Below are 19359 nucleotides of genomic sequence, written 5' to 3' on the forward strand. Positions count from 1 at the left end.
ATGTACTTTGAAAATAAAAAGAAGTCCGGTGGGGGGGACATCGAGTCCTACATCAAAAAGGATCAGCAAATAATCATCACCTTTCAGGATGAGGAAGGTATGATTGTATCTTACGAGTCTTATATTACTAAAGCCAGGGGTTTGGAGACTGGGAGGAAAAGAGGTAGTAAATGCTATTTATTTTCAAGATGGAGAAGTGAACACTTGTCTCCGAAGAAAATGATTTTAAAGTATCCTCCATTTATCTGTAGTTTTCCTATGTTTTCCTCTACCCTAAATTGCTGTTGGCTACTTGTTAGTGTGTGAAGGATGTATGCAAAAAGAGGAAATTGTTTATGCAAGATAAATAGTTAAATATTTAACACAGTCAAATGTAGTTAAATAATTAATAGTTAAATATTTGTTAAATACACAAGGTAAGCAGGATGGAAAACCCGTTCTTTATTTGCTATTTATTAGATGTTGCTAATCTGGAGAACAGTTTCCTGCACTTGAGGGCAGTAGAAAGGAGGTAGCACTTACCTCAAAATGTAACTGTTTTTTTTTTTTAATTTATTCTTTTGGGGGAGACTGGGGACATGTGGATCATAGAGTAGCTTTTATCTTGACCCTAACTTTTTCATGTAGTTTTGCCTTATTTCTGTTTCTTCTGTGACGCGAGAAAATATGGCTGGCCAGATATTTAAAGTAGAGTGTAATCTAACATGTTGCTCTGCTGTGGCAGGAAGGGAAGATTACATCTTTGTTTGTTTTCCTGTGGAACTAGATGCTCAAGAAGTTTTGCAAAGGAAGCATCACTCGGTGAAGAAGATTGATCTGTGCGTGAAGCCATTGCAAGTGGAGACTGTCCAGGAGCTGTGCCAAGTGAAGGAGTCTCAAGGATCCCCGCCGTCCACCGTAGTTGTGCTTGAAAATGTGCAGAAGACAGTAAAAGACTGCATGTTAATTATGCTGGTGGAGAACATCAGTGGCTTGTCAGAGGATGATGGTGACTTCAGTGTGGAAATGATACCTGAAATGAATGCTGCTGTAGTTACTTTTACTGCAGATATTGGTAAGAAGGAGTCAGAGTTGCAGATCTTTTTTATTAGCTACTTATGTGTGTGAGAGAGACTAAGCAGGAAATGAATGCTGTCTGTCATGGGTTTAAGGTTTAATCTGATATTGCATTATTTTAAATGAAGGTTTACTTTACTGAAGTTAACGACATACCTTTTATCTGTAAGGTATAGAGGTCAGTGTAAGTCAGAAGAGGGCTAACTCTGATTTGAATAGTAAACAACAGGTAGGACTAAAACCAAACATAGAAACAATGAAAGGATGTACTCGCTCTTAGAACGGATGGATGATAAAAGCTCACCTTGCCAAAAGGCGTTACACATGTAGTAAGTTTGTGTGGATTTGAGGGAAAAATTGAAAAGTACGTGGAACAGAGCTTTTTAAGGTTATTAAATAGACCGCATCAGGCTTGGGAAATGTACTGCAATAGATTGGAGGCTGGGAGAGGATTAGGGAAGCAGCATCATCTTACAGCTCTTCTCTAGATTCCCTTCTCCAGCAACGGCCACAGCAGGTTACTGGGCTGGATGGACCCTGGGACACTGAGACAAGTCCAGCTGTCCCTGTGCAGGGTGGTGGCTGTCAGTTATGTGACGCGTGGAATTAACACCACGTGCTTTGTCTGATGCTGCGGTACCAACTAGGTGTTAAGCTACTGCGTGCCCACTGTGGTTTTTTAGTGTGTTCAATACCACACGCTTTTTCTTCTGCCTTATTGGTGATTGATGACAAAGGCACCTTCCAGGTGACGGAGAGGTGGCAGTTCCTACTTCTCACCGGTGAGATGTTGGGGAAACTGCCTGGTTCCTGCTTAGACTTATGGTTGATATTATTACCAAATTCCATCCCAGGCTGTGGGCAACAGTAAGTGGTACGATAAGACCAGATTCAGAATCGGTGCAAACCAATGCTGTAGCTGATGTTGTAGAGATAAAGCACTGCATTACCAGCAAAACTGAATTAAACTGACAGCAGTGAACTGGTTCTAGGATTCTTTGAGTGCTGCTGCGCTTGAGTCCTTTTAGGGACAAGGTGATTTTTACGTATGCTTGATTCTGGGTGAGGAGGTGGGACAGGAAAGAAGAGAGAGTTCTGTCTTCTGTGTGGAAAAATAGTAAATCTCTTTAAAGGTAGAACATGGTAAAACCCAGTTATATGCCACTTTGAAACAAATTTGTGGCAATAGTGATATTACTGGTAATATATAAGAATAAAGTTGCTCACAAATCTTAAAGTTGGGAAGGGATTAGTCAGTGGTATAAGTAAACCAAAGAAGTTTTTAGTCTTTGAGAAGACATAGGGTTTTCTGCTTTAGAACTCAGAAATTACTTGCCTCTCATATTGTCGTCCAGTCCCAAATTTTTGGTGTACCCTTTTGGAAATAAGTAGATCCTTTAAAAACTTTGTGTGTTTGCCTGACAGATGTAAAAGTGACTTGACTATCTTTTACTGTGATGATAACGGAGGGGGAAGAATAGCCAAAAATAGAATATGTTTATCATAAAATTGAAAGAAATAACTGTTGATTTATGCCTGATTAGTTGTATAAAGCTGTAGCCCAAAAATTAACCTGATTTTATTTTCCTTTGGAGTTAAAGAGACCCAGTGCTACCCAGTAGGAAAGCCAGTGACAAATTCTGGCTGTGGTAGTTGTAGTAAACAGTTGTGATCAACCATGTGGTGAATACTAAGCGAGGGATACTGAATATGTGCAAAGAAGTAGCTTTGTGGCACTTCGGAGTTGATACGTGCTCTGTAATTCAGTGCTTTGGTCAATTCAATGATAGTCTGCTAATATCATAGTAGAAAAGCGAGCTACTAGTTTGATCTTGAGTTTTTTTGTTTCTGTTTTTCTTTTGTGGGTTTTTTTTTTCTTCTCCCTTCTCTTTCTAGATGCAGGGGAATTTGCTGAAAAGCTTAACCGAAACCACAGAGCAAAGCAACAAAATATTACTGCACGGTGCCTTGAGTTAACACGAAGTGTTAGGGCTGAAAATATACCACCTAACACAGCTAGCGACTATATAACCATCTACTTTGAAAGCAAGAAGAATGGAGGTGCGCAAGTGGTGGATGTTCAGCAGCTGCCTGAGGAAGATGCAGCAATCATTACATTCTATGACCATAAAGGTAATGCAGAACTACAAAGCCTTTTATTTCTCTGAGATCCTTTCACTTAAAGGTCAAAAAGTGGATTTTCTAGAGAAATGCCTACTTTGCCCTCATAAAACAGCAGATCTGGTGCTTTGTCAGCAGATCTCTGCTAACTGGAGTGCAAGCTTAAGTTTTGGACCAGCTGGGCATGAGGCATAGAATTTTTTTCCTTTTTATGCACAGTTTATTTCACCCAGGCCTCGATCCTTACAGAGTTGAGGTCCCAGTTTGAGTTCCATAGAGAAAGCACAGCCCCACGTAGTGCAGGAGACTTCTCCCCCTGGCGCCTTCACCACCAGCCACCCCATGGCAATGTGTGCGGTCTGACTCATCTGAGGGCAATTTCTTGGACAGCTTTTTGGCCGGAGAGCATGCGCTGTGGCTCATCCAGCCAGTGACAGAAACATGAGCATTTGTGGAAGGCGGAGGACAAGGGTGAAGCTGGAGGCATTGCAGTGAAGGGGGGGAGCTGAAGGGACGTTGAAGAAAATAGACACTCTTTTGCAGGGAAATGGAGGAGCTGTGATTTGATACTGCTGGGTAACAGCCCAGACAGGTACTGAGCTGGGCGCTTCAAGTACAGCATATAACAGAAGTGGGGACAGAGACAAAGCTGCACATACCTCCTCCTGGAGGAGGACAGTGTTGGTTCTTCACTAGCTCTCTCTAACTTAGTTTTTGGCATTTAAAACCAGTAACTCTTCAATAATTTGGGATTATTTCTATCTGGTAAGGGGGGAAAACTTATGTAAAACTATTCTTAGACATAAGAAACACTATGATGTAGAAAATAAAGTTAAAAAAAAAAAACAACCAACAAACAACCAAAAGATCTTTGGTTTTAACCATTAATTGTTAGGGTTTTTGTTTGTTCATTTCAGATGTAACAAAGATCTTGACAAAGCAGCATTCGCTCAACAAAACACCAATCTCTGTCTATCCTTACTACACCTCGCTGGGAACAGCTCTATATGGAAAGGAAGGGCCGCAAGTAAAGAAGCCAGATCCAATTACAGTGCCTCTGGATCCACATATCTGGTATTACTTGCAGAAAAAGAATAGGCTAACTAACGCAATAAGTTGTGAAATGGCAAAGTGTAATTGTGTGCTAACATGGCCCGAACCCGGATGTGCAAACCCAAAAGTTACTTTGCATCCTTCGGCTACTTTGACTGAGCAGAAGCGATTAGCATTTCGATTGATCAAGACATGGAATGAAAACGTTTCCACGGCATTTTCACATAGCATATCAAAGTACAAAGCAATTAAATTTCAATTAAGTGCAGAGGTGTGGGAAGCCATTAGAAACAGCTTTACCCACGATGAAGTTCTGATAATCCCATGTATTTCCGAGGGTTTACTTGTTCTAGTAGGTGAAAAAGAAGTTGTGAAGAATGTTGAACAAGAACTGAAGTTTCTGATAGAAAAGGCCACCAGAGAAATTGAAAGAGAAAAGCAAAGAACTGAAGAAGTGGTATTAATGGGTCCAGGGGAATATGCAATTGTACAGAGTACTGGTCTTGAAGAAAAAATTCGTGCAGAGTTCCCAGCCCTGCAGATAACTTATGATCATTTGCAGAAGGTAGTTAACCTATGTGGAGTGCCTGAGGAAGTTTATAAAGTAAAAGGGGAAATATTAGATAATATACGCCAAATGGCAAAGAAAACAGTTAAAATCAACCCTTACATTTTCAAGTTCTTAGAGCATATTGATAATGAAACCCTGTCACAGAGCCTGTTTATGTCAAAACAAATTAGTGCCTTTTATGAGCTTGGTGCAGAAGCTATTGTCTTGAAAGGGAGTACTCCTGAAGATCTCCTAAAAGCAGAGGAAGAAATAAAGAAGGAACTGGACTACAAAAGCATTACTTTGGAGGATGAGTCAGTCCTCCAGAAGGAGGAATGGAGTATGCTCACCAAGCAAAACTGCTCTAATGAAGATGTAACAGTCATTCAGGCAGAGAGTCAGGTCATCATTGCTGGTTGTTCTCAAGCTGTAGCAAAAGCCTTTGAGGAACTCTTTAACTTTATAGATGAAAACACGCAAGTACAAAAGGTTATTGGAGGAAAGCCCATCGCAGTCATAATGTTTTTTGAGAAAGAGAAGACCAATGTTTGGGGTGGCTTACAGAACAAAGGTGTAAAAGTGGAGTTTAGCACACAGAAGAAATGGAGAGCTATATCCTTGAGCGGGCCGAGAAGAGAAGTGCTGAAGGGAGCCACCTTAGTTGAGCAAATTCTCTCTGGCCTGCATTTTAAGCGTGTGGTAATTAATGAGCCAGGAGCCAAGTCGTATTTTGAAGAGCGAGAACACTTTTTTGCCGCCACTGCGAAACATGATTTTAAGTGTCTAGTCAGGCTGGAAAAGCAGTCAGAAGAAGAACCGCAAGAACATAGTAATATAGGCAAACCCTATGAGCGGGTGACCATAGGTGGAATTGTAATAGCGGTTTATAAAGCGGACTTGTGCACTTATCCTGTTGATGTTGTGGTAAATGCATCTAATGAAGAGTTAAAACACATCGGTGGCCTTGCTGAGGCACTGTTGAAAGCGGCTGGTCCAGAACTGCAACGAGAGTGCGACGAGCTGGTGAGGAAGAACGGGGCTTTGCAGCCTGGGTGCGCAGTTATCATGGGCGCTGGGAAACTCCCCTGCAAGAATGTCATTCATGCTGTTGGGCCCAGGTGGAGGAAGGAGGAAGCAGAAAAGTGCGTGTACTTGTTAAGAAAGACAGTGAAGAAAAGTCTACAGCTAGCCGAAACGTACAATCATCGTTCCATAGCTGTGCCTGCTATAAGTGGAGGGATTTTTGGCTTTCCACTGGAACTGTGTACGTATTCGATTGTATCCTCCATCAAGGAGACCTTGGAAGAATCCATGGGGGACAGCAGCTTGAAGGAGGTTCATCTTGTGGATATTGCACAGAATAACATCCAGGCTTTCTGCAAGGCACTGAGAGAGGTGTTTTCAGATGATTCACCTTCCTACAGGTCACAGCATCAGACCAGAAGAGTTCATCAGCCTACAAAGAGCAATACTACTCAAAATAGCAAGAAATTCCCATTGATAAAAACTGAGGAAGGCCTTAACATCATGCTGAACAAAGGAAGCATTGAAGATGCTACAGTAAGTGGTTTAAATTATTTGCTTTAGAGTATGTGTTTTGTGGTTTTTTTTGTTTTTTTTTTTTTTTTTTAAAAAAAAAACAAACAAAAAGCAAAAACACCAACCCCAGACCATCACCTGTAATTAGCAATGTAACATGTTTGATATGTTACTGAAAGTGGCTGTCACTGCTGGTTATAAGAATTGCTGTTAGCTGACTGTCTTACACAATAGATACAAACGGCTTCGTAGCAGATGACAAAATGCAATGCTAACACAGAGGCACACAGATCCCTCTGGTACAGGGTGCATCACAGTTTAGCAGAAGCAACTGGGGTCAGCAGCAATGGTTCTGGGCACTGACCTCCCCCTGACCCTCCCTTGCTGGGCAGGAACCACCTGCATGTGGCATTGGCCTTCCCAGAAATTCAGGTTACAAGAGTGTGGTACCACCGCAAAAGCAAAAGAGGGTGCTGGGTGTTGGTTAACACCAGTGCCTTGCCGTGCAAGAGTGGCTGGGCTGCTCCCAGATCCACTGTGGTCCCCAGGCAGCACAGCCACGCACATCTTGAGCCTTGCGCCCACAGCCAGTCTGGTTCTCCCTGCATCTGTCGCATCTTGATCTGGAGAACTGTTATCCGTTATGTCGTTGGTGAACACTGGCACGAAACGTGCAGTTGCTATTGCATTTCTCGTGGAGAACCAACTTCACTAATAGATTTCCAGTTGCCTCCAGTATTGAATTGCTGTTAGGTGGCTGATAGCTACTTTACTGAGATCACCGATACTGGAAGCAACTCCTTTCAGAACCCTTTCTGTAGCATCCAGCAAATCCTTTCAGGAGTAGATGCCTCTCACAGCTTGTGCATGCAGCTCCTCCAGTTGGCCAGGGCAGAATAGACATTAAAATGGGTATAGAGGTCCTTCCTGGGGAGCTGAATTTAGTGCTTGACACAATGTTCATAGCCCTTTGTATTTCTCTATGTGAGATAGTGCTTTTCTCATTTCTTTCTCCGTAGCTTTCCCCCAGTCTTGTTTATCTTCAGCATCTCCCTTTCCTCTAGACCAGCCAGGCGTGGGAGGTCCTGCTCACCTCATCGAACAGAGATTTCTAGTCTGTGAGCTTCTCTTGGAGAACAAACTTGCATAAACATTTTTCAAATGGAGGTAGAATGAGTTGACCAGCGATGCAGATTTTTAACTTTTTCCCATTGGGTTGAAATGAATTTCACTGTTTAACTCAGCTTCTGTGTTGCTTGAGGCAGGCTCATGATATTAGAATTGAGCATAACTTCTGGTTTATTCTAAAACCGTGTTCACTCTCTGATTGCTGCCCCAAAAATTTACTTTGTAAATCAGCAGGCAGGCTGTATTTAATGAATCAGTGCAAAATTTAAATTTGATACTTAAAAGCTAGAGTTTTTGCTTGTGTGTTTTTCAGACAGACATTGTTGTCACCAGCGTTACCAGAGATCTCCAGCTTGATAAAGGGCTGCTCTCCAAAGCTTTGCTGAGGAAGGCAGGGCCAATGCTTCAGAAGGAGCTGAACGAAGAAGGCTTAGGAAAAACACCTGGGGAAGGATCTGTGTTGAAAACAGAAGGTTACAATCTAGGCTGCAGTGTTGTGCTTCATGCTGTTGTACCTGTATGGTCCCAGAAACACGCACCTTCAAAGGTATAAGGGTTTTTATTTGCCTGAACTCTAATTTGGCTGGGCTTTATAGTGGCTTTAATGCAACTTCTCCTTTGAAATGAGGGACAGTTTTGTGGGAGATGAGAGAGTTTGGGCTGTTCTTTTTCAGTTGTGTGGCTAATCCCTTGTTGACTAATAAATTCCTTGTGATATATGCAATTATTGTATTTTAATACCAAGAGATAGTTAAAAGGAAAAGTGCTATGTTGCAAAAAAATTACATTCAGTAATTGAAAAAATAATTGTGCTTTACAGGTCTTGGGTGACATCATCACAAAATGCCTGCAGATTGCTGAGGATCTGTCTTTAAAATCAATTACTTTCCCAGCGATTGGGACAGGGAATTTAGGATTCCCAAAGTCTGTTGTTGCTAAACTACTGTTTGACAAAGTGTTTGAATTCAGTAGTAAAAACAGAGTAAATTCTCTTGAGGATGTTCACTTTCTGTTGCACCCAAAAGACACAGATAATATTCAGGTGAGTTACTATGTTTTTCTGTCTCTATTACGTGCTGGGTTTTTGGGGTCTATCTCATGATACTTGGCTATCTGATGATCTCCAAAGAATCCACAGGGTGCTTGTTCTTATACTAAAGAAGTGTGCTGACAGTCTATTTTGTCTGTACTGAAAGTTGTCTTTTTGATTCTACCCCTCATGGCCACCTGCCTGTCCTGTACAGCTCTGCTCCCTTCCTGTCCTTTTCTGTTCCCTGGCAATAATACAGATGAAACTGTAATTACTCTTTATCTCATAATGCCGCCTAATTCTTCAGTATGTAGGTAGGACTTGCCTACAGATAAATTTGCTGCAACTCCTGCATAGATGTCTTCACTCTTGGAAAAAGGAGTGCTTTCAGTGGAATGCTAATGTCTTTTTAGGAAGAAAATTACGCTAAGATTGCCATGCCGGTAAACTTCTCCATTAGAAAGCATATCCTTATTCCACATCCCCCTTTCTTCAGTATCACGTTAGCACAAATTTTCTATATCCACGCTCAAGTTACTCATTTCACACATGAATCTCTCAAAAGGGGACAGTCATGCTGTGAATTAATGTCCAAATTAGTATTCCTGCATCTGTCGACTTCTGCTGTTTTGTGCAGTAGCTAAGACATTTTGAAGGGCCAAACTTGAAGGCTACTGCACCAAAGCCTGAGCTGTTGTGCGTAGAGAAGGGTGGCATTAGCTGCGAGACTTGAGTTAGAGTGTACACTAGCCCCTGGTGTGGGGGTGCCGTCTGTTCATGTACCCCTCTGGGGTGTAACTAGGGCTTGGAGCTGGTTATTTGCCTATTCTGTCTGTTGCTCGCCTTGCTCTCTGAGAACAACGGGGTCAAGACTCGCCATCGGCATTGTGGCAGATGGTATGAAGTAATTTTCACTAAGCTCTTTCTAAATGTTTTTTGACTTTACTTTTCTAACCTGTATTTCTACTGTGTAATTGAAAGACTTCTACAGGGGTTGACTGTAATTTCCTTCTGTAGGAATTTGTAGATGAACTTGAAAACAGATGTGGAAATACTGTAGAAGTTGAAGTGCAGAGGAGTTCTCCAAATAGGGCTAGCCAAGCGGCAGGTAAGCTTGTTCTGCAGAAGCTGTGCCTAGTGGATTTTTTTTTTTTTATTCTTTTAAATATTCTAGGGAATGCATTCATTATGGATGTTTAGGTATTTGTTTGGTAAGCATGTCATTCCCAAAGTCTAAGTAACAGTCAAAGTGGTTGCTGTAAAGGCAGCATATAGTATTTTTAGGCTGAGTGCCTGTAATATCTGAAACAGTGTTGGAGATGCTAAGAAGAAAAAAAAGTACCGTGATTCATTATCTGGATAGTGCCCCTACAAATCAGGACAGCGGAAGCTATCATGTGCCAAGGGCACACTTTGTTGCAGCAGTACTTGATTAGATCATGAACAGGTCGGTGTCTTCCTGTGTCCTGGGGAAGGCAGGCGAGTTCTTGGTTTTATGACTTCAGAGAATACAAAGAGGCCACTGTAAATCTTTCACACGTTCAGATGAATAGCAAAACCAAGCTGAAATATCTTTGATGTTATCCAGCCTCATGGAACTGCAGCGTGTAGAAAATAAGTTACATGTTGAAACTGTCAAGTTTTTACAAATAGTGCATAGGTAAAAAGTTCCTGTCATGCAGTAGAGAACCTGCCTGAAAACTCTGTGAGGCAGAGGAGCAAGGGAGCGAGACTTGGAAAGTTTGCTGCTCTCTTACCCTGGAGTTTCACAAAGGCTTATGTAATAAAACATCACAAAGTAGTGTCTGTATACCAAGTCTACAGCAAAACAAGTTTTTTCTGTCATCTTGGGATGAATAGCAATGGTGGGAATAGGTGAAAGTTGATCAGAGGCTCTTGTGAGAAGGAATGATTTTCAGTTAACGTAGCAGGTAGTCCTCTTCACTGCCCGAGTCTGGAGGCAAACTGTGGTCTCTGGAGGCACTGTACCCATGCACTAGTTCCTTATCTCTTTGCTCCCTTCTGCTCAGGGTCTGTATTTCTTTCCTGCAGCTTCCTCTGGTACCTCTTCAACCCCAGCAGAGGATGTACATGAAATGAGGATTGGTTCCATTGTGTTCCGGGTGGCAGAAGGAGATATTACCAAGGAAGAGGGAGATGTCATTGTAAACGTAACAAACCAAACCTTCAGCCTACAAACAGGTATTTTAGTTGGTACTGTATTTGAAAACAGTACATGTAGTTGGAAGGGCTGGATAAGGAGAGTAGGAAGTATTCTTTTCAAGGTTTCAAACCCTTTTGTTTAACAGTGTGCTTTCTGTTTTTCTTCTTAGGGTACAGAGGTTCAATTAGGAAGTGTCTGAAACTTTCTTTTTCTTGTTAATCTGTGTTACAGGGTGGCATGTTTAAGACTCTTGCAGAAAGGGAAACTAATAATTTTTTTATAGAATCTTTTTATAGAATATCTCTTGGACTAAAGAAGACAAACTTCAATGAGATTTTGACCTCAGTGAAACTTGTTAGGTACTTTAGACTCCGCTTTGAATTGAAAAGCATAAGCCTAAAATTTAGGCAACAGTGCTCTTCAACTATAACATTTACTGTTATCAGGATTAAGATATTTTAGATATTATATGGTACACAGTTCTGCCTCGGATGGGACTTTAACGGCATTAACAGTAGTAACAGTGGACTCATATGCCTCTTCTCATTTAAGGTGTCTCCAGAGCAATTCTGAGCGGTGCTGGAAAAGCAGTGGAAGATGAATGTGCTCAACTAGGTATGGTACAACATTTTTGTCTTCCTTTCTGAAGGTGTTTGTGCGCAGCAGGGAATCTGTTGGAATACTTTCTCAGTGCCTACTGTACAGCCGTCTGTATTATGCACTGTGTTACATCAACTACTGTGATATTTGTAAAACATCTAATGAGCGAAGGAAAAGAAAAATCTTCAGGAAGAGAGGGCTTCTAAGCATATGTAAAGAACTAAATCTATTCATCATTGCATCCTCTTATTACAATAGAGCTTTCCTTGATAAAAACAAATCAAGTCTACATCAAACAGAGCCATGAGCAAGGGATGATGTTGGCAGAAATGTTAACAGAGAAGCCATACGTCACTGGAAGCAACTGTCTACCTGCAGCTCCTTTTGTCATTCCCGAGTGAGAAAATACATGTTTGCTGTTGGCTGAACTAGCAACCCATGCTCTGTGTGACCAAGAGGGCAAAACTAATGAAGTTGGGTTCCTGCCTCAGAAGAGGCATTTATTTGTAGACCAAATTCAGCTAGTGAACAGCAAATGCAAGAAACGGGGAGTAGGGATGGACAAATATGTGGTTTAAAACCCCACCAACTAAGGGAAGCGGGAAAGGGGATGTGGAGGTCAGCTTGGAAGACCAACCAAAGGAAAAAGAATTATGTGGAGGAGATAAGAGGTAAACCTGTGTTGCACAGGCCAAGAGGGTAATTCAGGCAGGCACCTGAGGGTAGGTGGCATGCTTGTGCGTGCGTGAAGACAGTGTAGTACTAGTCTGCATGAAGTTCTTAAAGTCTGCAGGGCAAACTTGACAAATAAAGGCCCACAAAATGCATTTGCCAAATGACGCAAATATTTTACAAACATAAAATGAATCCTTGTGCCTTGAAACTGAACATAAGGAGAGGAGGGGGTTGCACAGTTTGTGGGAGGAGACTTGGAGCTTCTCCTGGGGCGTATTTGTCACTATTTATCTCCTAATGAGGATTAGTACACATCTATATTGTGGACAATTGTTGATTGATTTTGTTCTCCTACTTAATGTTTCAGCCTCACAACAGAACAAGTGCTATATCACCACCCAAGGAGGAAGGCTGCCATGCAAAAGAATTATCCATTTTGTTGCCCAAGATGATATCAAGTTCCTCGTCTCCAAAGTGCTTCAGGAGTGTGAATTACAGCAGTACACCTCTGTCGCCTTCCCAGCAATTGGAACAGGTTTGTGTCTGAAATGGGTTCAGTGAATTCAGCTGATGAATTTTGCTGATCTCAGGGCTCAAGTGCTGAGTTTGATTTATCTGGAGGGTTTATTCTTTGGTGAAAATACACTCAGAAACTGCAGACTTTAAAACTGTTATTAGAAGCTTATGAAGACCTAGAAAGTCTCGCTCCTTGCAGTCAGCTAGTATGTAAAGAGTATGAGTGCTCTAGAGCTGACGCTTCCTTGCTAACAGGAATTCAAAGGTATGTCTGTGCTTCCTGGAGAACCATAAATATTTGTCACAGCAGCCTGATACACATGGGCAGCTCATCAGAGAATTAATCCAGGAGGCTGCTACTCCATTGCTCAAATCGGTAGATGATGCAACTCTGGCTAGCAGCCGCACAAGTAGGGTTGATATGGATGGAATGTCAGCCTGTCAAGCAGGACAGGTTGTTTCTCTTGTTATTTTCAGTTTGATCAGTAGAAATCCCTAGAGTCAGAGAATCCAGAACTGGACATGCAGGGACCTCACACGTGAATAAAACAAAACTTGTTTTTTCAGCAAAGAGTTGGCTATTGGGCCATTGAGCGTCAGGCCTGTGGCCTATTAGGTAACCAACCTGTGTAGTATACATCATAATCCGATCGGTCACCATGTCAACAAAAGTAAAATTCTGTTTTTCCCTTGCTGGAAAGGTGGTCTCGAACCTCCTTTTCCTGATAAATAGAAACCTTTCTTAATTGCCAGCCTGAAGTGATTTCCAACTTGTTTGTGAGCCAAGTGATTGTGGATATCTTCATAACTGTTCTTTCAAAGATGTTTTAACCGTTTGTAACAGTTATTAATGCTTTTTAAGGGCAAAATGTTTATAACTTCTTTCAGGTGAGGCAGGCCGTGATCCAGCTGTAGTAGCTGACGACATGATAGATGCAGTAACTGACTTTGCAAGGAGTAACACCGCTCCATCTGTGAAAACTATTAAAGTTGTCATCTTTCAGCCACATCTGCTGAGTGTGTTCCAGAAAAGCATGCAGAAAAGAGAAAGGCCTGCTAAAACAGCAGCCAAATCGTTGTTTTCCAAGTTAAAATGTAAGTAGATGTCACTTAAATATGTACCCCATCCCTGGAGGTGTTCAAGGCCAGGTTGGATGGGGCTTTGAGCAACCTGGTCTAGTGGAAGGTGTCCCTGCCCGTGGCAGGGGCGTTGGAACTTGATGATCTTTAAGGTCCCTTCCAACTCTAACCATTCTATGATTCTATGAAATGCAGGTTATAGATCAATCTGTTTAGCACCAGCTGATAATGTTAATTACAACATTTGTGTATTTCAATGTAGCATTCTGGAGCTCTGAGAAACCTTCCCCAAAAGAAAAAAACAAAGCAGTTTTGGAAAAGAAAATCAACGTGGCTGTTGTGCAGATTTGTGGTGAAAACAAAAAGAAAGTGGAAGAAGCTGAAAACTGGTTGAAAAGTGTAATTTTAAAGGAACAGTTTAAAACAGAAATCACAGATGAGTCTATCTTCTATTTCGGCGAAGCGGAGAGTGAGGAACTGGATGACCTACAAAAGAAATTAAATATTGCTCTTTGTTTGGATGGTACCACTGTTCAAATTTCAGGTGTTGAGAAAGATGTCTGGATTGCTTATTCAAATATTCGGGAAATGATCCACAGGGTAAAAGCTGCTAAACAGGAAGAGATCAGGGCAGAACTTCTACAAAACTTAATTGAGTGGAAATATTTTGGAAAGGATTGCTACGTGCCCTTTGACAGTCTCACAAATATGCACTTGGAAGATGCTTTCATAGGAAAGCAGAAAGACATTTCAGTCATCATTAATGAGAAGAAATACACAGTGAATATAAAAACTAGATGTGCTGTGGATGACCAAGGAAACCAGACACGCATTATACGTGTTGATAAATCTGAAGGTAAGTAAAAGCATCTTGACAGACTGATGTTCCCACGTTCAAACCAGGTTGCGTGCAGCCTAGAAGACTAAGAAATGGTAAGAATATGCAAAATATTGTTAGGAGCTTTGTGTGGGTCCGTTTCTGGAGAATGTAGAAAGGAACTGAATTGGGAAACGAAAATAAAAGAACCCTGCAGTTATTTAAAGTAATTGGAAAAATAAGAACCTCAGAACACATTACCTAACAGGGTTACTAGCAATAATTAGATGTTTGAAGCAGTTGTCATTCTAGATCTCGGCTAATTTCTGTTCTTGAGATGTACCCTCTTTCATTTACTTCTGGTCCTATACAATACAAGGAGCTACCTTTTTCTTACTTATGAATACAGGGCTTTTCCCAGTGTATTACTTGTGCTGCTGTGACTCAGTTTTACAGGGGCACACTATACTTTAATGGGAGCAACTTTTTTTCCACTTAACACTTGAAAGTGAAAGTGGACCGGTTTAAGTAACTGTGCAGCTCCCTGTGCCTTAGTAATGCCTCCTGCACATATTTTCATATTTTTACCTTTTGTTTTCTTACCAAAAATATCACTTCTAATTGAGGGAACCTATAATGCTGGATGTCTGTAGCATATGCATCAGTCAGTGTTACTGTTTGGCGATGCAGCTAGATACTAGGCCTGGCGTGAAATGAGAGAAGGGAAGAAAGGGAAGACTGGAGAGTATATTCTTGAATGTTTTAATTTAAAACCTTCTGCGTTCAGGTGCTTTGCTCCTAGTCTCCTAGTTGATGAGCATTAACTACGCAGTAAATCTGCGTTTGCTCCATGTCCTTGAAAACTTGATTTGCAGGGAAGGCTACTGGGAAAAGATGTTGCAAAGGGTCCCTCTTCAGCTGCAAAGAACAGATTCGTCTACTAACTCAGGCACATCGATTTCCAGTGCAGTGGCAAACTAGAAACTGCAACGCCCTAATCCTCTGGTAAAAGACCCATGGAATGCTCTTGGCCAACAAAGACCAGTAGCCAGTAGTGATAAGCTAGGTGTATGGGTTTTAGAAGGGTTTGTAGCAGGGCATATTTTATTTTAAGCAGAGGATTTGGGTAAATCTGATTGATTGTGTTTCTTCCGCAGATCAGGAGTCAACGGTTCTCCCTGCAACGTGGGACGATATGCAAAATCAGCGACTCGAGATAGTGGAGCTAAAACCAGAAACAAAAGAATATAGAGATGTGCAGCAAAGGTTTCTGAAGACCTGTCAGTCATTTAAAATTGAAAAGGTAAAAGCATGTCATTGGTTCTGAGCATAAATACTTTGATAATAAGTGATGAAGAATACTCATAACAAGGGAAAAATAAATTCCGCTAGGCTTTCTGAAGTTGCGCAAGTCTTTCTGACTGTCCATAACTTTGATCAGCATCAGTTTCATATTGCTGTTGAGGCATTTGGAACGATTCTTAAGCAGTCGCTTCTTCAGCACCCAGGGAGAGTGCTCTTCCTTTAAATCGTTGTTGCTATAGTAGAGCACAGCATTTGCTCGCTTAAGCCATGTGTGCTTTGCAGGTAGGCATGTCATCCATGCCCCAGGAACCTGCAAAACTGTCCTATGTTGTTTCCCGTGGAATGTTTCTGTCATGTTTTGGGCTGGGTTCTGCTGTCCATCATGCCAGTTTGGTGTGTTTTCATGAACTTATTTCATAATCTGGCATACACGCATTGGAGCTAGGAGGAGAGTCTTGGAAGCAAGTTGAGTAGTTGATACAGTGTTGTCTTCATAACAGCAAGCTAAAGAAAATGTGTCTTGCTTTCAAACTTTGCAGATTGAAAGGATACAGAACCCATTTTTTTGGAAGGCCTACCAAATAAAAAAGCGTGAGATGGATAACAAAAATGTTAACATAAATAATGAGAGGCTTCTGTTTCATGGGACAAGTAAGGAGTCGTTAACCTTAATTAACAACTATGGATTTAACCGGAGCTATGCTGGAATGCACGGTAATGTGAATTTCAAAACAACTCTTGTTTTCCTGAATAGGGCTAGGACTGATTTGCCATGCCATCTGTATAGTCCTGCCTTGTATGCTAAATTATTTTTGTTAAGTCTCCCTATTGTAAATAAAAAGCAAAATTTTCAAGAGATTCCCAGGCTCTGAAGGTGGCAGATAAGTGATTGCTGCTACTGAAACGCTCACAAATGCTTGTTTTTCTGACTACAGCTGCACACTTTGGAAACGGAACGTACTTTGCTGTTAACGCCATGTATTCTGCCAATGACACCTACTCTAAACCAGATGTGGATGGGAAGAAGTACATGTACTTGGCTCGAGTCCTTGTTGGAGAATATTCTCGGGGGACAAAAGGATCAATTACTCCAGCACCAAAAAACGCTAGCAACTCTATCGATCTGTTTGATAGTTCAACTGATAATGTGAACCAGCCATCCCTGTTCGTCATATTTAATGACATTCAAGCTTACCCAGAATACCTTATCACTTTCACTAGATAAGCATTTTGATCGCAGCCAAGTTGATGTCTTTCCATCTTATAACTGAAACAGTTATAAGAAAATACACAATGAAAACAATCAACAGTTTTATCAGATTAAATTCTTAAAGCTTGTTTATATTTAAGCAACTTCTGGCAATTTTTGATAGCACTGAAATAGACTGCTTATTTACACTCAGAGTAACTGAGAGTATTTAACACTTGAGCTTGTTATTGTACTGAAAACTGCTGTTAGACTACAGGTCAAGCCTTTATAATGTATTAGCCATTCTGTGCAGCCTTACGGCCGTCCTGGTTGCACTAGGAAGTAAGGACTGGTGGGGGATTGGAAGAGATCTTCTTTCAGTTACTGGCCGCTTGATGTTGCGTTTCTGATGGCTTCTTACACTCTGTAAATGATAATCTGCATCATGAATTGCAGTATAGTGGTTTTCAATAAACAAACTAATTATAGTTCATGGCTTGTGTTTGCCTAAACCTCCCCAAACATTTAACATTTTGTTTTCGACCAATGAACTTCAATGAACTCGATGTCTCAAGTATGGCTTTGTTTTAACAGAATAACCCTCCCTGGCAAGTTAATAAGAGGTTCTACAGAAGGTTATAGAAGTTGCATGAGTTACTTACATATTGCCTAAGAGAGACGGGAAAGGTATTTCTGTGATCATATACCAGCTGCAGCAACCTTCCTGTGATCTTAAGGCGAAATGGATAGAGCAAAGCAGAAAACAGAGGAGTTGGGGGGGGGGTTTCTGAGATTTAAATAAATACGTTATCTCAAAGGGGTGATCATTAAGCCAAAGTTCAGAGTTCCATGTTGGAGGGGGCAAGAAGCAAAGCAACATCATCTTCTTTGTAGCATGTTGATGGAATAAAAATATATGCCTCAGCCTTAGATACTGTAACATCTTCTAGTGAAAAAAGCACGGTGATGCATCCACCTCCAAATCCTAAAAACCCTTGACTCCTCCAAATGTATCAGGTTTGACTTCTTATTTGGTTGGATGATGAAGAGAAAATGTTCCAATACTTGCTTTACATAGGTTGCTGTTACTTTAAACTTTTACTGTGGGTTGGTGTCTCCACATGAGTAATAATCATTGCAGAGTAAACATAGCTGAGGACCACGTTTTCTAGGGAAGGTGGGGTGAAATAATGTGAGCCTGCAAGTATCTCAGCAGAGCTGTAAGCATCCGGCTGTTTGTTCACACCCCGTGCCATCACTGGTGCTGGAACCGCTCGCTTTGGGCTTTCTTGCTTTTGATCACGTCAGTTTTCTAACTTGAAAAATGCTGACTGTATTCCTAGTGCTTGAAGTCAAGATATGGGCATGGGGCCCAAAAGTCTAAAGTTTTGCTTTTAAAATGAATAAACTTAATTGATACCTATAACAAATTATGTCACTGGTTCATCAACACGACAGGAGGCAGAGGTGATGGCTCGGGGTGCTTCACTGGAACTGATGAGTCACTGGTACCACTCTGACCTTTCTCCTCAGGAGAGAGTAACGCATCTGTTCTCTGCATCTCCATCACCACAAGAAGCCGTGGAGAACACCAAAGTGTTTTTTCTACCAGTGCATGCATTCCAGGTGCCTAGGGCATCCAGCACGGCTGTCCTGGTTTGAGGCAGAACAAAACCAATTTTCTTTTCAGTAATTTTACTTTACAGTGAAGTCTCTTTTAACAGACTGCACTCTCCAAAATGAACGGCATGTTTTTCAGACAGTCCTTCTAGCGGTGATAAGGTTTGATGTTTATAGTTACTCCTAAGGCATGGTATGCAGAGAGGCTCCAGCTTAGACTTATTGCCATAACAACCAAGGCCACCTCGCTTGTGTTACGTGCCAACGTGGAGGGCTGGAAGCTGAAGAACGTAGCAGGGTCCCACCTGCGGGGAGGAGCGGACAGGACAGGTGACCCCAAACTGACCAACGGGGTATTCCATCCCATCTGCCTCCTGCGCGGTATAAAGCGGAGGGATCAAAGGATCAGCCCTCTTCCTTCAGTGGCCGACGTCCGAGGAGGACTCTGTCCATTCGTCTGCCTGTGATCCCCATCCGTGCCTTCCTGCACCCAGTTCCCATCCGCTGCCCTGAGTCCAGTTCCAGTGCCGGCCGGTGATGTGATCATCATCCGGGGAGCTCGAGATCGGTTTTGTATATATTTACATGTATTTATTTTCTTATTAATATTATTTTCTTTTTATTGTTAATACTTCGTTATAGCTGGTTTAGGGTTGGGTTTTTTTCCCCAACCCATAAGTCCCTGTCCCTTCCCCTTCTGGGAGAAGTAGTTGAACATAAGGGAGTTAATAGCACCCGTGGTGCTGTTCGTGGCCAGCCCAGCCCGCACCTTGGCCAGTAGCCCCGGGCTCTGCCCAGGCGAGGGGTAAGAGCCGCTGCTTCCCCAGACCAGCCCGGTACCACCTACAGGCCGGGGCGGGGGAGGCCGATGGCAGCCAGGGGACCTCGTTCCTCCGGCAGGCCCCCGGGGTTTCCG

The 19359-nt window shown here is 41.9% G+C and overlaps 1 protein-coding gene across 1 annotated transcript; it reads left to right on the forward strand.

Moving 5' to 3' along the window:
* PARP14 (poly (ADP-ribose) polymerase family, member 14) lies at positions 1-16859 on the forward strand. The gene is made up of 15 exons (XM_009887260.1): positions 1-97; positions 767-1054; positions 2953-3189; positions 4095-6340; positions 7761-7994; positions 8268-8489; positions 9495-9585; positions 10530-10679; positions 11194-11256; positions 12284-12451; positions 13321-13527; positions 13775-14368; positions 15487-15632; positions 16174-16348; positions 16570-16859. Exons 1-15 carry the CDS (start codon positions 1-3, stop codon positions 16857-16859), a joined length of 5208 nt encoding a protein of 1735 aa, XP_009885562.1.
* Positions 16860-19359: the final 2500 nt, after the last annotated feature.

Source organism: Charadrius vociferus, unplaced genomic scaffold (genome assembly GCF_000708025.1).
Source record: "Charadrius vociferus isolate BGI_N301 unplaced genomic scaffold, ASM70802v2 scaffold385, whole genome shotgun sequence".
Classification (NCBI taxonomy): domain Eukaryota; kingdom Metazoa; phylum Chordata; class Aves; order Charadriiformes; family Charadriidae; genus Charadrius; species Charadrius vociferus.

Bases quoted from the DNA above. Each gene is read 5' to 3' on its own strand.
- PARP14 (XM_009887260.1), top strand. From the start codon at position 1: ATGTACTTTGAAAATAAAAAGAAGTCCGGTGGGGGGGACATCGAGTCC. The intron at 1,055-2,952 runs GTAAGAAGGAGT...TTCTCTTTCTAG, and splicing joins TACTTTTACTGCAGATATTG to ATGCAGGGGAATTTGCTGAA. The intron at 8,490-9,494 runs GTGAGTTACTAT...TTCCTTCTGTAG, and splicing joins AAGACACAGATAATATTCAG to GAATTTGTAGATGAACTTGA.